At 38.0% G+C, this 14,495-nt stretch overlaps 1 protein-coding gene across 1 annotated transcript in view; it reads right to left on the bottom strand.

Annotated features, from left to right (window-relative positions):
- Window positions 1–11,272: 11,272 nt before the first annotated feature.
- The window catches only part of mav (maverick), a 77,023-nt gene continuing 73,800 nt past the window's right edge, over window positions 11,273–14,495 (bottom strand). The window contains exon 3 of the mRNA XM_069837090.1: window positions 11,273–13,965. Coding sequence (XP_069693191.1) covers window positions 13,061–13,965 — 905 coding nt within the window. The 3' untranslated portion in view covers window positions 11,273–13,060. The remainder of the gene's footprint in view (window positions 13,966–14,495) is intronic.

Genomic DNA, 14,495 nt, shown 5'->3' on the forward strand with positions numbered 1-14,495 from the left:
TATAAATAATTCCCTTACCTTCGCTATGAAACGCCTTGATTTCTCTAACAGGAAGAACCTTTTCTTGATGTTTGGCATATTCCATTTTTGCACGAACTCACTCTTACTTTTCGACATCCGTCCAACACGACAGCTTAAGGAAGACTAATAAATTTGTGTCTCTACGATCAGCCCGGACAGTTTTGCTATGGCGCATCTAACTTCAGAGCATCATGCCATTCTGTACGCGCTGCAAAGAAACGGTTTGCTCCTACGGCGCTGCAGAGAAGTGGTTTACAACCTATAAACAACAGGAAGAAAACACTGGAAATAAATTTGCAGGATAGAAGCCTATACTTCCCTATACGAGCGTTTCTTAATTGTTAAGAGTAATGTGGAGCGTTTTGAAATCCGGCGCTCGGAGAATGGACTTCTCTAATCCCTAAAAATATTTCAGTTCTTTTAAAAAAGTAAAATAAACAGTACTCACACTTTTAAATGGTAAACCAGAAGTGTATGATGCATAAATTTAAAATTGTTATAGCACAGGAAAATAAATATTTTCCATATTTCTTACAAAAATTAGCGAAAAACATAATAAATGAACACATGCCTAATAATACTTTTCCTTTACATTCCATTCGCAAGGTAATCGAAACTGTCCCGTCCAACCATATTATTTTTGTTAGCGTACGAAACACGCTCTTCTTCTTTTAAGTGGTCATAATAATACTTACAAATGACTTTTATAGTACCCGGAGGTTAATTGCTGCCCTCACATAAACCCGCCAAAGCCACCGGCGTGGCTCAGTCGGTTAAGGTACTTGCCTGTCGGTCTGAAGTTGCGCTCGGGCGCGGGTTCGATCCCCGCTTGGGCTGATTACCTGGTTGGATTTTTTCCGAGGTTTTCACCAACCGTAAGGTGAATGCCAGGTAATCTATGGCGAATCCTCGGCCTCATCTCGCCAAATACCATCTCGCTATCTTCAATCTCATCGACGCTAAACAACCTAGTAGTTGATACAGTGTCGTTAAATAACCAACTAAAAAATCCCGCCATCGGTCCCCATCCTGAGCAACATTAATCCAGTCCTACCATCATATCATATATCGGAGTTGAACCTCGGACTCATTTCGCCATCATTAATTCACATCATCATCATCATCATCGATACCGTAGCCCCGAGTTAAGTTCAAGTTGCGGTGTGCTGTACTTGTACAAGAGCGCGGCCGTTCGGCTACCCAGTCATTCACAGAATAGTAGTGGTAAGCACAATAAGCCTCAGGCATCAGTGTAAGCCTTCGGGTCCTTTCTCCGTACAAGAAAGAAACAAAAACATATATCATTTTGACCTGAAAGCACTGCCCCATTATGTTGCCCTGTACCTCCGCCTATGATGATGATGATGATGATGATGATGATAATAGTACTAATAAGATATTTATCCCTTCTTTAATCACCGAATTTAATATTTTAAATAAATTATTCCCTGAAATTAAAAATATAATAAAATTTGATTAGTAAAAAATTGTAATTTGTATCAAATAAAGCAGTATTGATACTTGTAACCCAGTAGCTTGTCAGAATATTCTTATGGAACATTATTCTTACAAATTCTTAATAAAACTGTAGCATGCTTGAGTGGAAGTTAGTGTTACAAATTATAAGCATTTAGAGAAAGATCTGTTTTCAACTTTATTTATACTTTCGTATCAAATTCAGGGCCCTATTTGGACATTCTGCCGCCCGGGGCAGTTTATATTTTGCCGCCCCTTGCTTAAATCGATCCATTCCAATGCAGACCGTCAACAGGGTCATTACTTCGAAAATTCTGGCAGTCATAAATCATGTGCACTCAGTTTTAAATATAGAGGTTATGCTCTTGGGAAAAAAAATATGAAAAATTCAGTCGTACAGAATAACTAAAAATGTTTTAAAAGCTTTACATGACTATAAAAATAAGTTTATGCTTTTCCATGCCGAAATGTAGTAATTATACACCTGGTAGCAGTCCTTTAATGCATGTCATTAAAGTACACCTATTCATTAAAGTTCAGGTTTTCTATTATTCTCGGATATGCAATCGAAAGACGAGGGAAACGTCACGGAGGCTGGAAATCCAATACTGTCGCAGAAGGTTATGTTCTGTTACTATAATAATTAGCGTTAATTGTAAATAATATTCAAATCAATTCAATTTGTCATCTCGTTTTTTCAATTCTAAATCAATTTCCAGGTTATACATTCTCTGCATTACATCAAGGTCAATGACATTATTGTTCCTCGGAAAAAATCAATACTTTCGCGTCTGCGCACATCTCACAATTCAAGAGCTATGAACAAGGTCACTTGCGATCTTCTGTCAGATACAAATAAAATGTATACTTCTGAATAATTTAAAGTTAGAAATATGGTCGAGCATAAAAAGTCGTATGAAAGTTGCCTATAATGGTAATTAAGACGCTCGTATGAAAATTATTAAACTCGCTTGCGCTCGTTTCATAAACAAACATACCTGCGTCTTAATTACTATCAGTAAGGCTCGTTGCATAATGTACTATTTTAACAGTTAACTAATACTTTTATATATTAATTTAATGTACCTTTTACTACGTCGTACTTCTCCAGGGAAATGTAATATCACTATCATTTACTGGCGAACTGTTGTCCGTACCGTCTACTGTATATCTGTATGATTTCACTCAGAATATTATCACTTAAATCAGAAGAACTGGACACAGAAGTACTATGTTGTCGAGTCGAACTTTTCGAATAGGATTTATTAAAAAAAATTCTAGTTCTGGAATAATTTCATTCATTATTCCGAACAGCACTCTCTTTTGATTGTTTTTTAAATGTTTTTCTTCTGCACTGTGCACCACTTAGTTTAGCTGTACGGTCACTAATTCTTTACATTTGACTGATCTCTGAATCACACATCAACTGATCAACTTACCAGGCTATCATCACTCCACAATATGCAGCTGCAAACAGAGAGCTCTGTCAACGACGACTCAGTGCAGTATGAAAAATGAATGAGGACTTCGGTTTCACAGTTGATCGGGTATGCTAAATTAAACCTTAAGTGCATTGCCAGTAACTGTCAGTCTGGCATCTCTTTTCAGTATTTTCTTTGAATATTAAATGTCATTATCGCTATTTTTTAAACATAATTTCTCACAAATATATCACTCGACCGCGGAACTACATGCAATTGCATGTTTATATATATATATATATATATATATATATATATATATATATAAATTTGACATTTTGAAAAAGTAAAAGCGGATCCTTGCGGTCATGGTTGTACGTTCGAATGAAGCCAACTTTATTTTGCATAAATGCATATTTCGAGAGTTTTCCCTCTTAAATGCATATATATTTTTATGCTCGACCATGCCGAAATGTAGTAATTATACACCTGGTAGCAGACCTTTAATGCATGTCATTAAAGTACACCTACTCATTAAAGGTCAGGTCTTTCAGCCAATGACGACTCAGGTTACAACTGTTCAGCCAATGACAGGCCAGCTTTCTACCGTTATAAAACCGCAAGTATCGATTATTCTCGGATATGCACTCGAAAGAGAATTAGCGAAAAGTCACGGAGGCTGGAAATCCAATACTGTCGCAGAAGGTTATGTTCTGTTACTATAATAATTAGCGTTAATTGTAAATAATATTCAAATAAATTCAATTTGTCATCTCGTTTTTCAATGTCTAATTTAATTTCAATGTTATCTCTGTAGGTTCTTATGGCCTAGCAAGGTCAATGTGCACATCTGTTCCTCGGAAAAAATCAATACTTTCGCGTCTGCGCACATCTCACAATATACGGGACATTGCTCCAGGTCAGATACAATAAAATTAATAATATCAAGTTAGAAATATGGTCGAGCATAAAAAGTCGTATGAAACTCGCCTATAATGGTAATTAAGAAGCTCGTATGAAAATTATGAAACTCGCTTGCGCTTGTTTCATAAATATCCATACTCACTTCTTAATTACCTTCATTATAGGCTCGTTGCATAATGTACTATTATTCTGCACATTTAAATGCATATATTATCATATTTCCTTGTTTTACCCAATTTATTATCTAATTTCAAAATTATCTATTACACTTTTACTACGTCATACTACTTTTGAGCAATAAAACGGTATGAAACGACGTGTTTCAACCAATCATGGCTGTTTATTGCTACAATTTTATTACTTCCCTAGCATTTGTTCGTTCTTATCACTTCTCTAGCATTTGTTTCTTTGTTTGCCAAAATTTCAAAATGCAAATTCTTTATGTTACTATAAAACATGCTTTGCGACCGTCATTTGTTTCCCGCATAGATAGTCAACTGAAAATGGCGGCTCCGTTCAAACGTTTTGGTGAAGCTAAAACTAGTGAAATAGAATTTTAGTAGAATTAATACCTATTTTATTGTATTGGAGTACTTTATTTTTTCTAATCTATATACACTTCCTTCTGTTTTTATTACATCCCTACTATTTGTTTCTTTGTTTGCTAACATTTCAAACTGCAAATTCTTTAGGGTATTATAAAACATGTTTTGCGATTGTCATTTGTTTACTGCATAGATATTCAACTGAAAAGGCGGCTCCGTTCAAACGTTTTGGTGAAGCTAAAACTAGTGAAATAGAATTTTAGTAAGTCAATTCATATTTTATTGTATTAGAGTACTTTATTTCTTCTATATACATTTTCTTCAGTTTTTATTACATCCCTAACATTTGTTTCTTTGTTTGCTAACATTTCAAACTGCAAATTCTTTACGGTACTATAAAGCATGCTTTGCGATTGTCATTTGTTTATCGCATAGATATTCAACTGAAAATGGCGGCTCCGTTCAAACGTTCTGGTGAAGCTAACATTAGTGAAATAGAATTTCAGTAAGTCAATTAATATTTTATTGTATTGGAGTACTTATTTCTTCTAATCTTCATATACTTTGTTCTAATCGTGTAATAATCAATTAAATCCCACGCGAGTTTTGTTTTTCTCTAGATAAATGAAAACCTCTAGTGAGATTACTGTTGGTAAAAGTAAGAATAATTTCCAATAAATATAACAATTGTCAGAAATAAAACCAATAATAAAATTACTGTTGAGGACATGAAATTGCTGCGACGACAATAGATAAGTAGAGTGACATCGAAAACGTTTTCCTTACATTTGCATATTTTCAGATTTTTTTAGTGCATAAAGTTCCGTGGTCTACTGTATATATCACTGACATCTTATGAATGCTACATGTTTATTGTTGCTTTGTGAATGACTACATCGCGCGCGGTTTCAGAGGTGAACTGGTACTCACTCTTTGTTGCAGTAAAAGCATCTTTTATTCGCTTTGGGTTTGTTCGAATGTGGAATCATATTTTATCGGAAAGAATTACATAATAATTTTAAGTACAGAGTTCAAAAGGTTTTCTTTCTCACTCTCAACGAATTTTTTCTCCCTCATAACGCAATTCGTGAATATTTCTCAGGCACTTCGGGCAAAAAATGCCGCTCCCTAAATTCTGGCGCCCCGGGGCAACTGCCCTGGCCTGCCCATTGGTAAATATAGGCCTCAACATAGTGGTTCCTTCACATATTTTTAAAAAATAGAATTCAATTTCAAACTATAGTATATTTCAAATAATGCGATGTTTTCGCTAGCATACCGGGCTGAACCAAGATGGTTCTCGAACCACAGTTTCAGAAACACTGTTCTAAATCTCTCTTGAAAAAAAATACCTGGCAATACAGAATAAGAAGTGATATGGTGAAACAGATGTAGCCCACGCACCTTGTAACCCCCGCATACTGCGAGATTTGGATATCGGTATCCAAAAAAGTCATGTGTTAGTCATACGTGATTGATTGAGGCTTGCAACTTATTTAGGACTTTGAGTCATTCTGTTGGGAAAGGCAATGGACTGCTCCTGGCGATCTCTCAGCGCTGTCGTTTCTGGGGTAGGCTTCCTTAAAGTCAAATTTCAGTCATCTAATGCATTATTCACATACATTTCCTAGAATTAATTATATTGCGCACTCCATGAGTCGGTTCCGTATATGAAATGACTGACTAGGGATTGCCGTGCTACGGGAGGGGCCAGCGACCTTCTCAGGGATTCTGAGGACTAATCATTCTTTGAGAAATAAGTAACGGTATTCGCTCTCATTGGGAAAACCAACCGTTCAGTATCGGAATCAATATGAGTACACAAATCTCAAGTTCCCAAGTACGCCCAATGGTCCATTGGGACTGAAGAACCGAGGGTTAAATAATATCAATTAATACTTCCACCCGTTCACCCACACATCCGCGTATCCGTAGATCCATTCCATACATCCATCCATCCATCCATCCATCCATACATTTATCCATTCATTCTTACACCTGTCCATCTCTTTACCCAACCATACTTCCATCTGTTCATCTATTTATTCACCCATCCAGTCATCTATCTATCCACTTATCTATACATTAATTCTTCCTTCCATTCATTCACCTATCTATCCATCCGATCATCCCACATCTATCCATCCGTTTATCTATATTTGTATTATTCTTCCATCCATTTATCTATCCAATCGATCATCCATCCATTTATCTGTACATTAATTGAAGCGTCGGCTGGAACAACGTTGTAAGTTACAAAATTTTCATTCGGCGTGTTTCCGTGTAATAATGTTGTATGGCATGTTACCTTGCTATACTCTTTGGCTTGCAACTGTCCATCAATGCAGTACGTGAAATTTGTCCACTCAAAAGTTTGCTACCCTATAAGAACAACACTGTACGTGTACACATTTTTGCAGCTCCTGTAAATTTTACCAAATGTAACTTATAACGTTGTTCCAGCCGACGCTTTCTATCCACCTTTCCAGCCATTCATCCATCTACCTATCCATACAGACTACCGTGCATCTAACCATCTATCCATCCATTTTCCATCTATTCATCTCTATCAAACCAATCATTCATCTATCATCCATTCATCCATGCATCTATTTACTCATCCAATTTCCATTTATTTCTATACATCCATTCTTCCATCTATCAATCCAACCAACCATTAATCTACCTATCCATCTATCCAGACAGTATACACCCATGAATTGACCCATCCATCCATGCATCCATCTACACCTTCATTTTCCATCTATCCATCTTCTTATTCATTCATTCTCTTAATTATCTATCTCTCTATCCAGCCATTCTTTCATTTCCCTATCCATTCATTCTTTCAACTACCATTCAATCCATCTGTCCATCTTTCTATCCATCCATTCTTTCATCTATCCATTCGCATATCCATCCATCTGTCTGTCTGCCTGTTCTATCTGCCTGCCTGCTTGCCTGCCTGCCTGCATGCCCGCCTACCTGTCCATTTGTCCGTCCATCTGTCCATCTATCCATTCACCTATATATACAACCAATTAATCCGTCCATCCATCTGTTCGTATATTCATCTATCTACGCACTCATATTTCATCTTTCCCCTCTATGAATCCATTCTTCCATTTATCCATCTCCCTAGCCATCTAATCTTACATCTATCCGTTCCTCCTTCAATCCATCCATCCATCCATCCATATACTGTACATATCCATAGGCAGACATGCAATACCTATTTATCTTCCTGTGCATGTATCTGAGCATGTGTATGGATTCATCTCTCTGACCGAATATACCTTTGTCCAGCTATCCTCTATCCACTTGTCTGTCCTTTCTTACGTCTTTCAGTCTGTCCACATCTTCCTCCATTCTTCCATGTATCTGTCTGTCTGCCCTTCCATCCATCCCCCTACATAGACTATCTGTCCATCCATACTTCTTTTCACATCTTCATCCATCCGTTTGTGGCATTTGTGTTTACCGTTAAGCACGTTCTTTCATTGTTGTTGTTGTTGTTGCTCCTATACAGCTACTTTTGTTCACCTCAAGCTTCTGTAGGCATTTCAGAAATCTGTGATATGATGGACTATGCAAAGTGATACGCCGTATTATACTGTGAATCAAGCTTCCTCCGAATGAGTTGGTGGCTTCCTTTTCTTATACACATTTCACTATTTATTCCGTTCACATTTTATATTATCTCGCCGATTCCAAACTATCCTTGTACGATTGCACTTTGCTGAATTAGACAAAAGACTATCACTTCAAATCTGGACATGTTAACATCATTGGCTTCAGAATTTAGAGAGAAGCAAAACTATTTACTAATATACAGAGTGTTCTATTTGAAATAAGAAAATTAGGGTTATTTCCGGTTAAACCGGAAATGATATTTAATAACGCTTGCAAATGTTTATGTATTTTATATCACTTAAACACTTCCCCAAGAGTCACGTAAATGGTAGCATAACTGTAAAATATATTTGAGGTCTACTGAATCCAGTTACACCGGGTATATCTTAGTGCAAGTTTTAGGATTACTTCGCTATTGGAAGTATACTAAAACAGTACTTCCTAATCTGGCTGACCGCTTGAAAATAGCTATGGTACATTTAGAAATTATATTGAATATTTCATTTGTTATTATATGTATATACGTGAAGTTGTGGTTCTCATCTTCTATTCTTGCTTTCAGTACAGGATCCAAGTTCCCCACGAATTCCAAATAAATATGCCTCATTATTGTTCCTTTGAGATTCATCATGACCTGTTTGAGCTATACCTTGTGTGTGTAACGTAAAGCTTCCAATTATTATCAGTGCCAAATAACGTCCCTGAGACCTACTCTTGGAAAGTTCATTACTGAAATTAGATTATTAAGAACTATTTCAAACAATTATTTTTTCGTGAAATTGATAAACAATACATAAGAAATATCCACATGATATTCATTTTCATGTTGGGGGCTAAAGAATGAGCTCAAATTAATTTTGGGTGGGCTCCAGCCAACAAAAGCCCCACTACTGGCGCCGCATCTGGTTGACTTGAAGTAGACACATTCTTGGTAGACTACATGGTTTCTCTTGACGTTAGATGTACTTCAAACCTAGTCTGTAAGAAATGGTTGAGTATGTCCCTAAAAATTGTAGCACAACAGTGCACTTTGAAGTAATGCCATGTGATCAGAATTAACGTTTCTCCTGTCACACGAAACTCGACACATGGTTATCACAATCTATTAATGAGGACGTGGAATTACTTGACTCTGAAGCAAGCTGGATAACTGGTGTGCTGCTGTAACGTGGGACTACAGTTCACTATACACGTACACATTTGTTTACTGTAATATTTCTCCTTTAGAACGGGTAATGCAATATGGTTCGTTGCTATTTTGCGATTGGCACTGATATCTTTTGAATTGTAACGGGTCATGTCTTGTTGATTGCCGTAGCAAGAGACAAAAATAAATGTACAAGAAACAAATGTCATGAACCAATCAATTTGCAGGATTACAGCGGGATTCCGTAATCATGGATACACGTGTTGCATTTCCAGAACTGAATAATTTTCTTTAAAAAGGACGTCGTATGAAAACCGAGTATCCTACTGTCGTAGCATTACTCTGGTATTGAAAGGATCGCTCGCTTCATGTTTTAATTTATTTTTATATGGATAAAGAAACAAAGTTAATGACAGAAAATTCCAGTCGACCTTCCTGAAACTTCTGATTTTGAAAGCAGCGAAATATTAAACAAACAATTTCGACCGACAGGATAGCCTACGAATTAAGGCAGAGATTTGAGTCCTGTATTTTCAAAAGCAGCTACATCACTTTTTTTATGAAGTTGTATTTTCACTGCATTTACTATGTCCACAGAGGCCTTTTATAAGTCTGCAAGAATATTCTATTTCAATTCCAGCTACATTGCATTGTTTTAAGCAGGTTAAGTTGTGGGTTGGTTTCAAACCAGATTACTAATTCAGTTTCAAAATCAGATAATCAGTGAATAAACCGGACGCTGTATCCCTACTTGCAAAATAGTCCGCCAGTTGTCGCAGCTATTTTATTGGAGGTACCTCGTTTTTACCGCGACAACGCTTTTTAGTTCTTTTTGGCATTCTGGTTATTGTATTTCTGGTTTTCTTCTGTAAAGAATTTTAGATAAGGGCGCAAATAGCCATAGTAGCTGACGCGCCCCTTTTAAACCCCACTAACTAACTAACTTTATTGGAGGTTGAAAACTCAGGATTCATGTTGATTACTAAAATGTTGTACTTGTAAAATCTGTAAGACAATAAAGGATATTGAGTCGGCTAATTTAACACCGACTGGAGTAAAAGTTTTTCCATTGAATATAAAAGATATTTTATCTTTACTCGCAAAACACTTTGGTGATGAATGATTGTCTTTGTAATTTTTATCATACTATAAAACTATTGTCCACGTTCATTTTGTTCTCAACATTGCTCAAAATGATCTTATGATTCGGGAAGAACAGCGCTCTTGCGAAAAATCCTGTAAAGTTGATGATTTTGTTGTAAAATTATCAGGGGAATCACTGAACCAATTCCAATCTTCTACATTGAACATTTTCCCAATCTTCCTTCATTATCTAAGTTGTTTGAGTATAAAATACCGTTAAGAAATATTTGTGTTATTGTGAAACTGAATACATCCTCATTATCTAAGTTCTTCGAACATATAATACTGTTAAGAAATATTTGTGTTACTGTGAAACTGAATACATCCTCATTACCTAAGTTGTTTGAACATATAATACTGTTAAGAAATATTTGTATTGCTGTGAAACTGAATACATCTCCATTATCTAAGTTGCTCGAACATATAATACTGTAGAGAAATATTGTTTTACTGTGAAACTGAATACATCCTCATTACCTAAGTTGTTTGAACATATAATACTGTTAAGAAATATTTGTGTTGCTGTGAAATTGAATACATCCTCATTATCTAAGTTGTTCGAACATATAATACTGTTAAGAAATATTTGTGTTACTGTGAAACTGAATACATCCTCATTACCTAAGTTGTTTGAACATATAATATTGTTAAGAAATATTTGTGTTGTTTCAAAACCAGATACATCATCATACATTGCTTCAAAACCAGATACATCCAAAATACAATCCTCATTATTTATAAAATATAAATTTTTTAATGTTCATATTTTACGTATATTTCCGTTCATCCCATTCCTAAATGTTACAACAGTTGAACTTTTTAATTAATCATACAATAAGGTTATAATATTTTATGTGTTTCTTGAAAAAATATGTGAATGTGATGTAGCTGCTTTTGCAACTATACGATTCACTTGGAGTTGCATGGGAAACGACGAAACTCACATTTAATGAAAGACAATCTCATAGTTCAGGAACCAGTGTCCTGTCAGTCAATAATTTATTAAAATAAATATAACGGCAATGTAATACATATTCTTCACACTTAACACAATTTAAATATCGTAGAAAAACAAGACATACATGGAGTGGGTGAGGCAGAGAGAATGGACATCATGGTACCAGGTGGGTTCAGTTCACGATTTTTTTAATCGTGCCAACAACACAGCTTAAAATTGCAGTACTTATAAATACTAGGTTAACAGACAACTACAGACCTGTGAACAAAGCACAGGCGGAAGTTCGAATGCTTTCCTTAAACACCTTGCAACAGGTCTGTCAAAGCGTCTGCACTGCGTGCTCTCAAGAACCCACAAAACATTTCCTTAAGAGCGATTATTGTACTTTATCTTGCTCAAAAGTGAACCTTGTTGGATTTGTATTGCTTGTGGTATAAGCACATATTACAGGCGCTTTGACATCCATGCCTTACAAGTTTCCTTTGAATTGCATGTAGTCAGTGTACAAATATTACACAGCTGGTTCAAAAGTACACTTCTGGAGATATCCTCATATACATTCAAATTGTATTACATTTCCTCCATTCCTATCTTTGTTCTCAGATCTGTAATGTATATTCTGTTTACATATTACGTATTAGAGAATAGAAAATCAACCAAATTTAGGTACGATGATAAATGAATTCCTGTATAACAAATTTAACGGTTGCTACATTGTAGCATAATCATGGATGTCATGTACCTTATATAAAGAATTAATTCTTAAAATTTCATGGCTTTTATCAGGAATATCTGTTCTGACAAACACATTCTAAATATCACGATTACAAACTACACATATGTACTGTTATTAAGTTAATGGGAAGTCTGATATGTATGTCGATGTTTGCCCAATGTCATACACTGAACTATTTGACGATGGACAGCCTATATGCTAGCTTTGCGTATTGCAGGCACCTTCACAAAGCAGCGCGTTGGGAATTTTGACACAATAATGAGCCCTGACCATACTGATGAGTGTACTCCTGCGTTAAACACACCATGAACAGTATGATAGTTACAAGCTACAACGATATTCATAAAAATTGCAATTGTATTCCTGAGCGAACTGAAATCGTGTTGCGCATGAAATGGTCAGTCTCTCTGCAGAAACACTCATGCAATCACTCGCACACTATAGGAACTGTGGATCGTGGTGAAATGTTTTATAGGGGGATGGAAAATGGAAAATAAATGTCTTCATGTAGTATGTGAGGAATTTTTCGAGTGTGAAGCACACTCCGTCGCCAGGAGCTAAATAACAACATAACACGGTGAAATCGTAGGTGACTCCAAACAAGGCGCAAACGTGGTGCATGCAGCAGTGGAGCAGAAGAAATATTTGGCTGGACTTCTAGCATGCCTAGTCGTGTCACACGGTGCAACAGGAAGTGAGCAGACGGTGGTGGACGAAGGAACAAACGAGTCTCCAATATTGTTCATTTAGCTTGGGGACTCGCTCTAATTCATATCACAGTTGCGGAACTCTAAAGAAGCAAGCGACACTTGAGCATTCTGACGAGGCTCCAAACAGTCGCTTTGGAGTATTTCACCACGTGCTCACTTATATAAAACGTAATTCAGTAATTAAGTACTTAGATCATATACGTGACCATTGAAACCCGTAACACGCACAGACGGCTCTCCGTCTCCAAGTTGCACAATTATTAAATACAGTCGACACTTCGCCGAAATCTTTGGTAGAGATCGCTGGATTCATCGTCCAAGGCGCCAAATAAGGAACAGAAATAGCTTAGGAACACGCGCACTCGAGAACTCGGATGTTTTTCCAGTTGGACACCTTGAGCTTGGTGTGATCCTCGTCGTCCACGTGTAGTATCTCAAGCTCCGTGAGCTTATTGGGAGCACAGCAAGGCCTGGGGGCGCGTTCCCGGTCCTTCTTCCAGATGAGACTCTGCAACAGCGCGTGGTGGTGCGCGGGGTTATAGCGGGGAGGACACCGTCCTTTGCAATAGCCCGCGTCGAAACGTTTCGGCTGGAGGATGAAGCCGAATCCCTCCAAATCCTTGAACACGACTTCCATCGTGTGCCTGCAACAACGGTGACCGTCCTGTCGGCACTCCGTCCGTCGAATGGGATGCGTGCTGGACAGGGGGTCCGTGGAACGCTTCTGTCTGGAACTTCCGCCGACGTGTACATTCGCGAGGACGTTGAGGACGGGGCTGACCGAGCTGTTGCTGCCCTGCGTGTCCTGCGTGACAAGGGAGATTCCTCGTCGCAAGCACTCGCGGCACTCCACCTCCAATCCGAGGTTACTGGCTCCGCCGTTCACCCACGCCTCCGCCGCTTTGGTCACGTCGAACTCCGTCCATTTCGATGCCGAGGCCGCGAGATGGATCTGACGCTGATCGATGAGTAATCTCCCTTCTTCAGGAATGCCTGTCGAACCGTCCGCCTGCCTCAGGGCATCGTCGTCGGGTTGGACTACTTGGAACACCCGCACTTCCACGTAGTTGCCGCCGCGAGCCGCCTCGTCGGGGTGGAGGCCGGACACGAAGAGCCGCAGCGTGGCATAGTCGACGTCCACCTGCTCTCTGCGTCGAGCTTCGGGGATGTCCAGAGGAAAGAAGAGCCAGGTGACTGCGCTCCGGTGACGCCTCGCTCCCACTTGACGGCGGACTCTCTCTTTCAGGTGACCTGAAAGCACGAAAATGCATGCACACTTTAGATTGCATTGCTGTCAGTTCGTGCGCTAAACTATTACCTGTCTGGGTATGCAGCGCCTGTAAGAACAAGAAACACGGAACTGAGAAGCTCAAAAGTATGTCGTCGGTGCGTAGGATGTTAATTTCACAAAATTCGTACACGGAATTTTCAGAATTGTTTTGGCGAAGAAATAGTGGTAATGGATCAATGGTGAATGGACTAAGAGTCGCAAAGAACCGAAGTATTTTAAGTAAACTAGTGCCACAATCGATATTTATACACAGTATTAGATTCCTCCCGGTCCAGTCCGATGACACACCGGTACTTAAGCGAGCAATGAATGCACCAAGAAATCGTGGGACGAACCAAACAACTTAATACAACCAGTGACCATGTAACATGCTGCTGAAGTTATTAACTCTCCTTTGACGGAAAGCAGCTCCTCTATACGTAATTGAGGTTATTTCTATCCGAATGCCAGTAGGAGTGATACCCCGCCATGCCAACAGTTTCCAAAACGT

This window comes from Periplaneta americana, chromosome 10 (genome assembly GCF_040183065.1).
Source record: "Periplaneta americana isolate PAMFEO1 chromosome 10, P.americana_PAMFEO1_priV1, whole genome shotgun sequence".
Lineage (NCBI taxonomy): Eukaryota > Metazoa > Arthropoda > Insecta > Blattodea > Blattidae > Periplaneta > Periplaneta americana.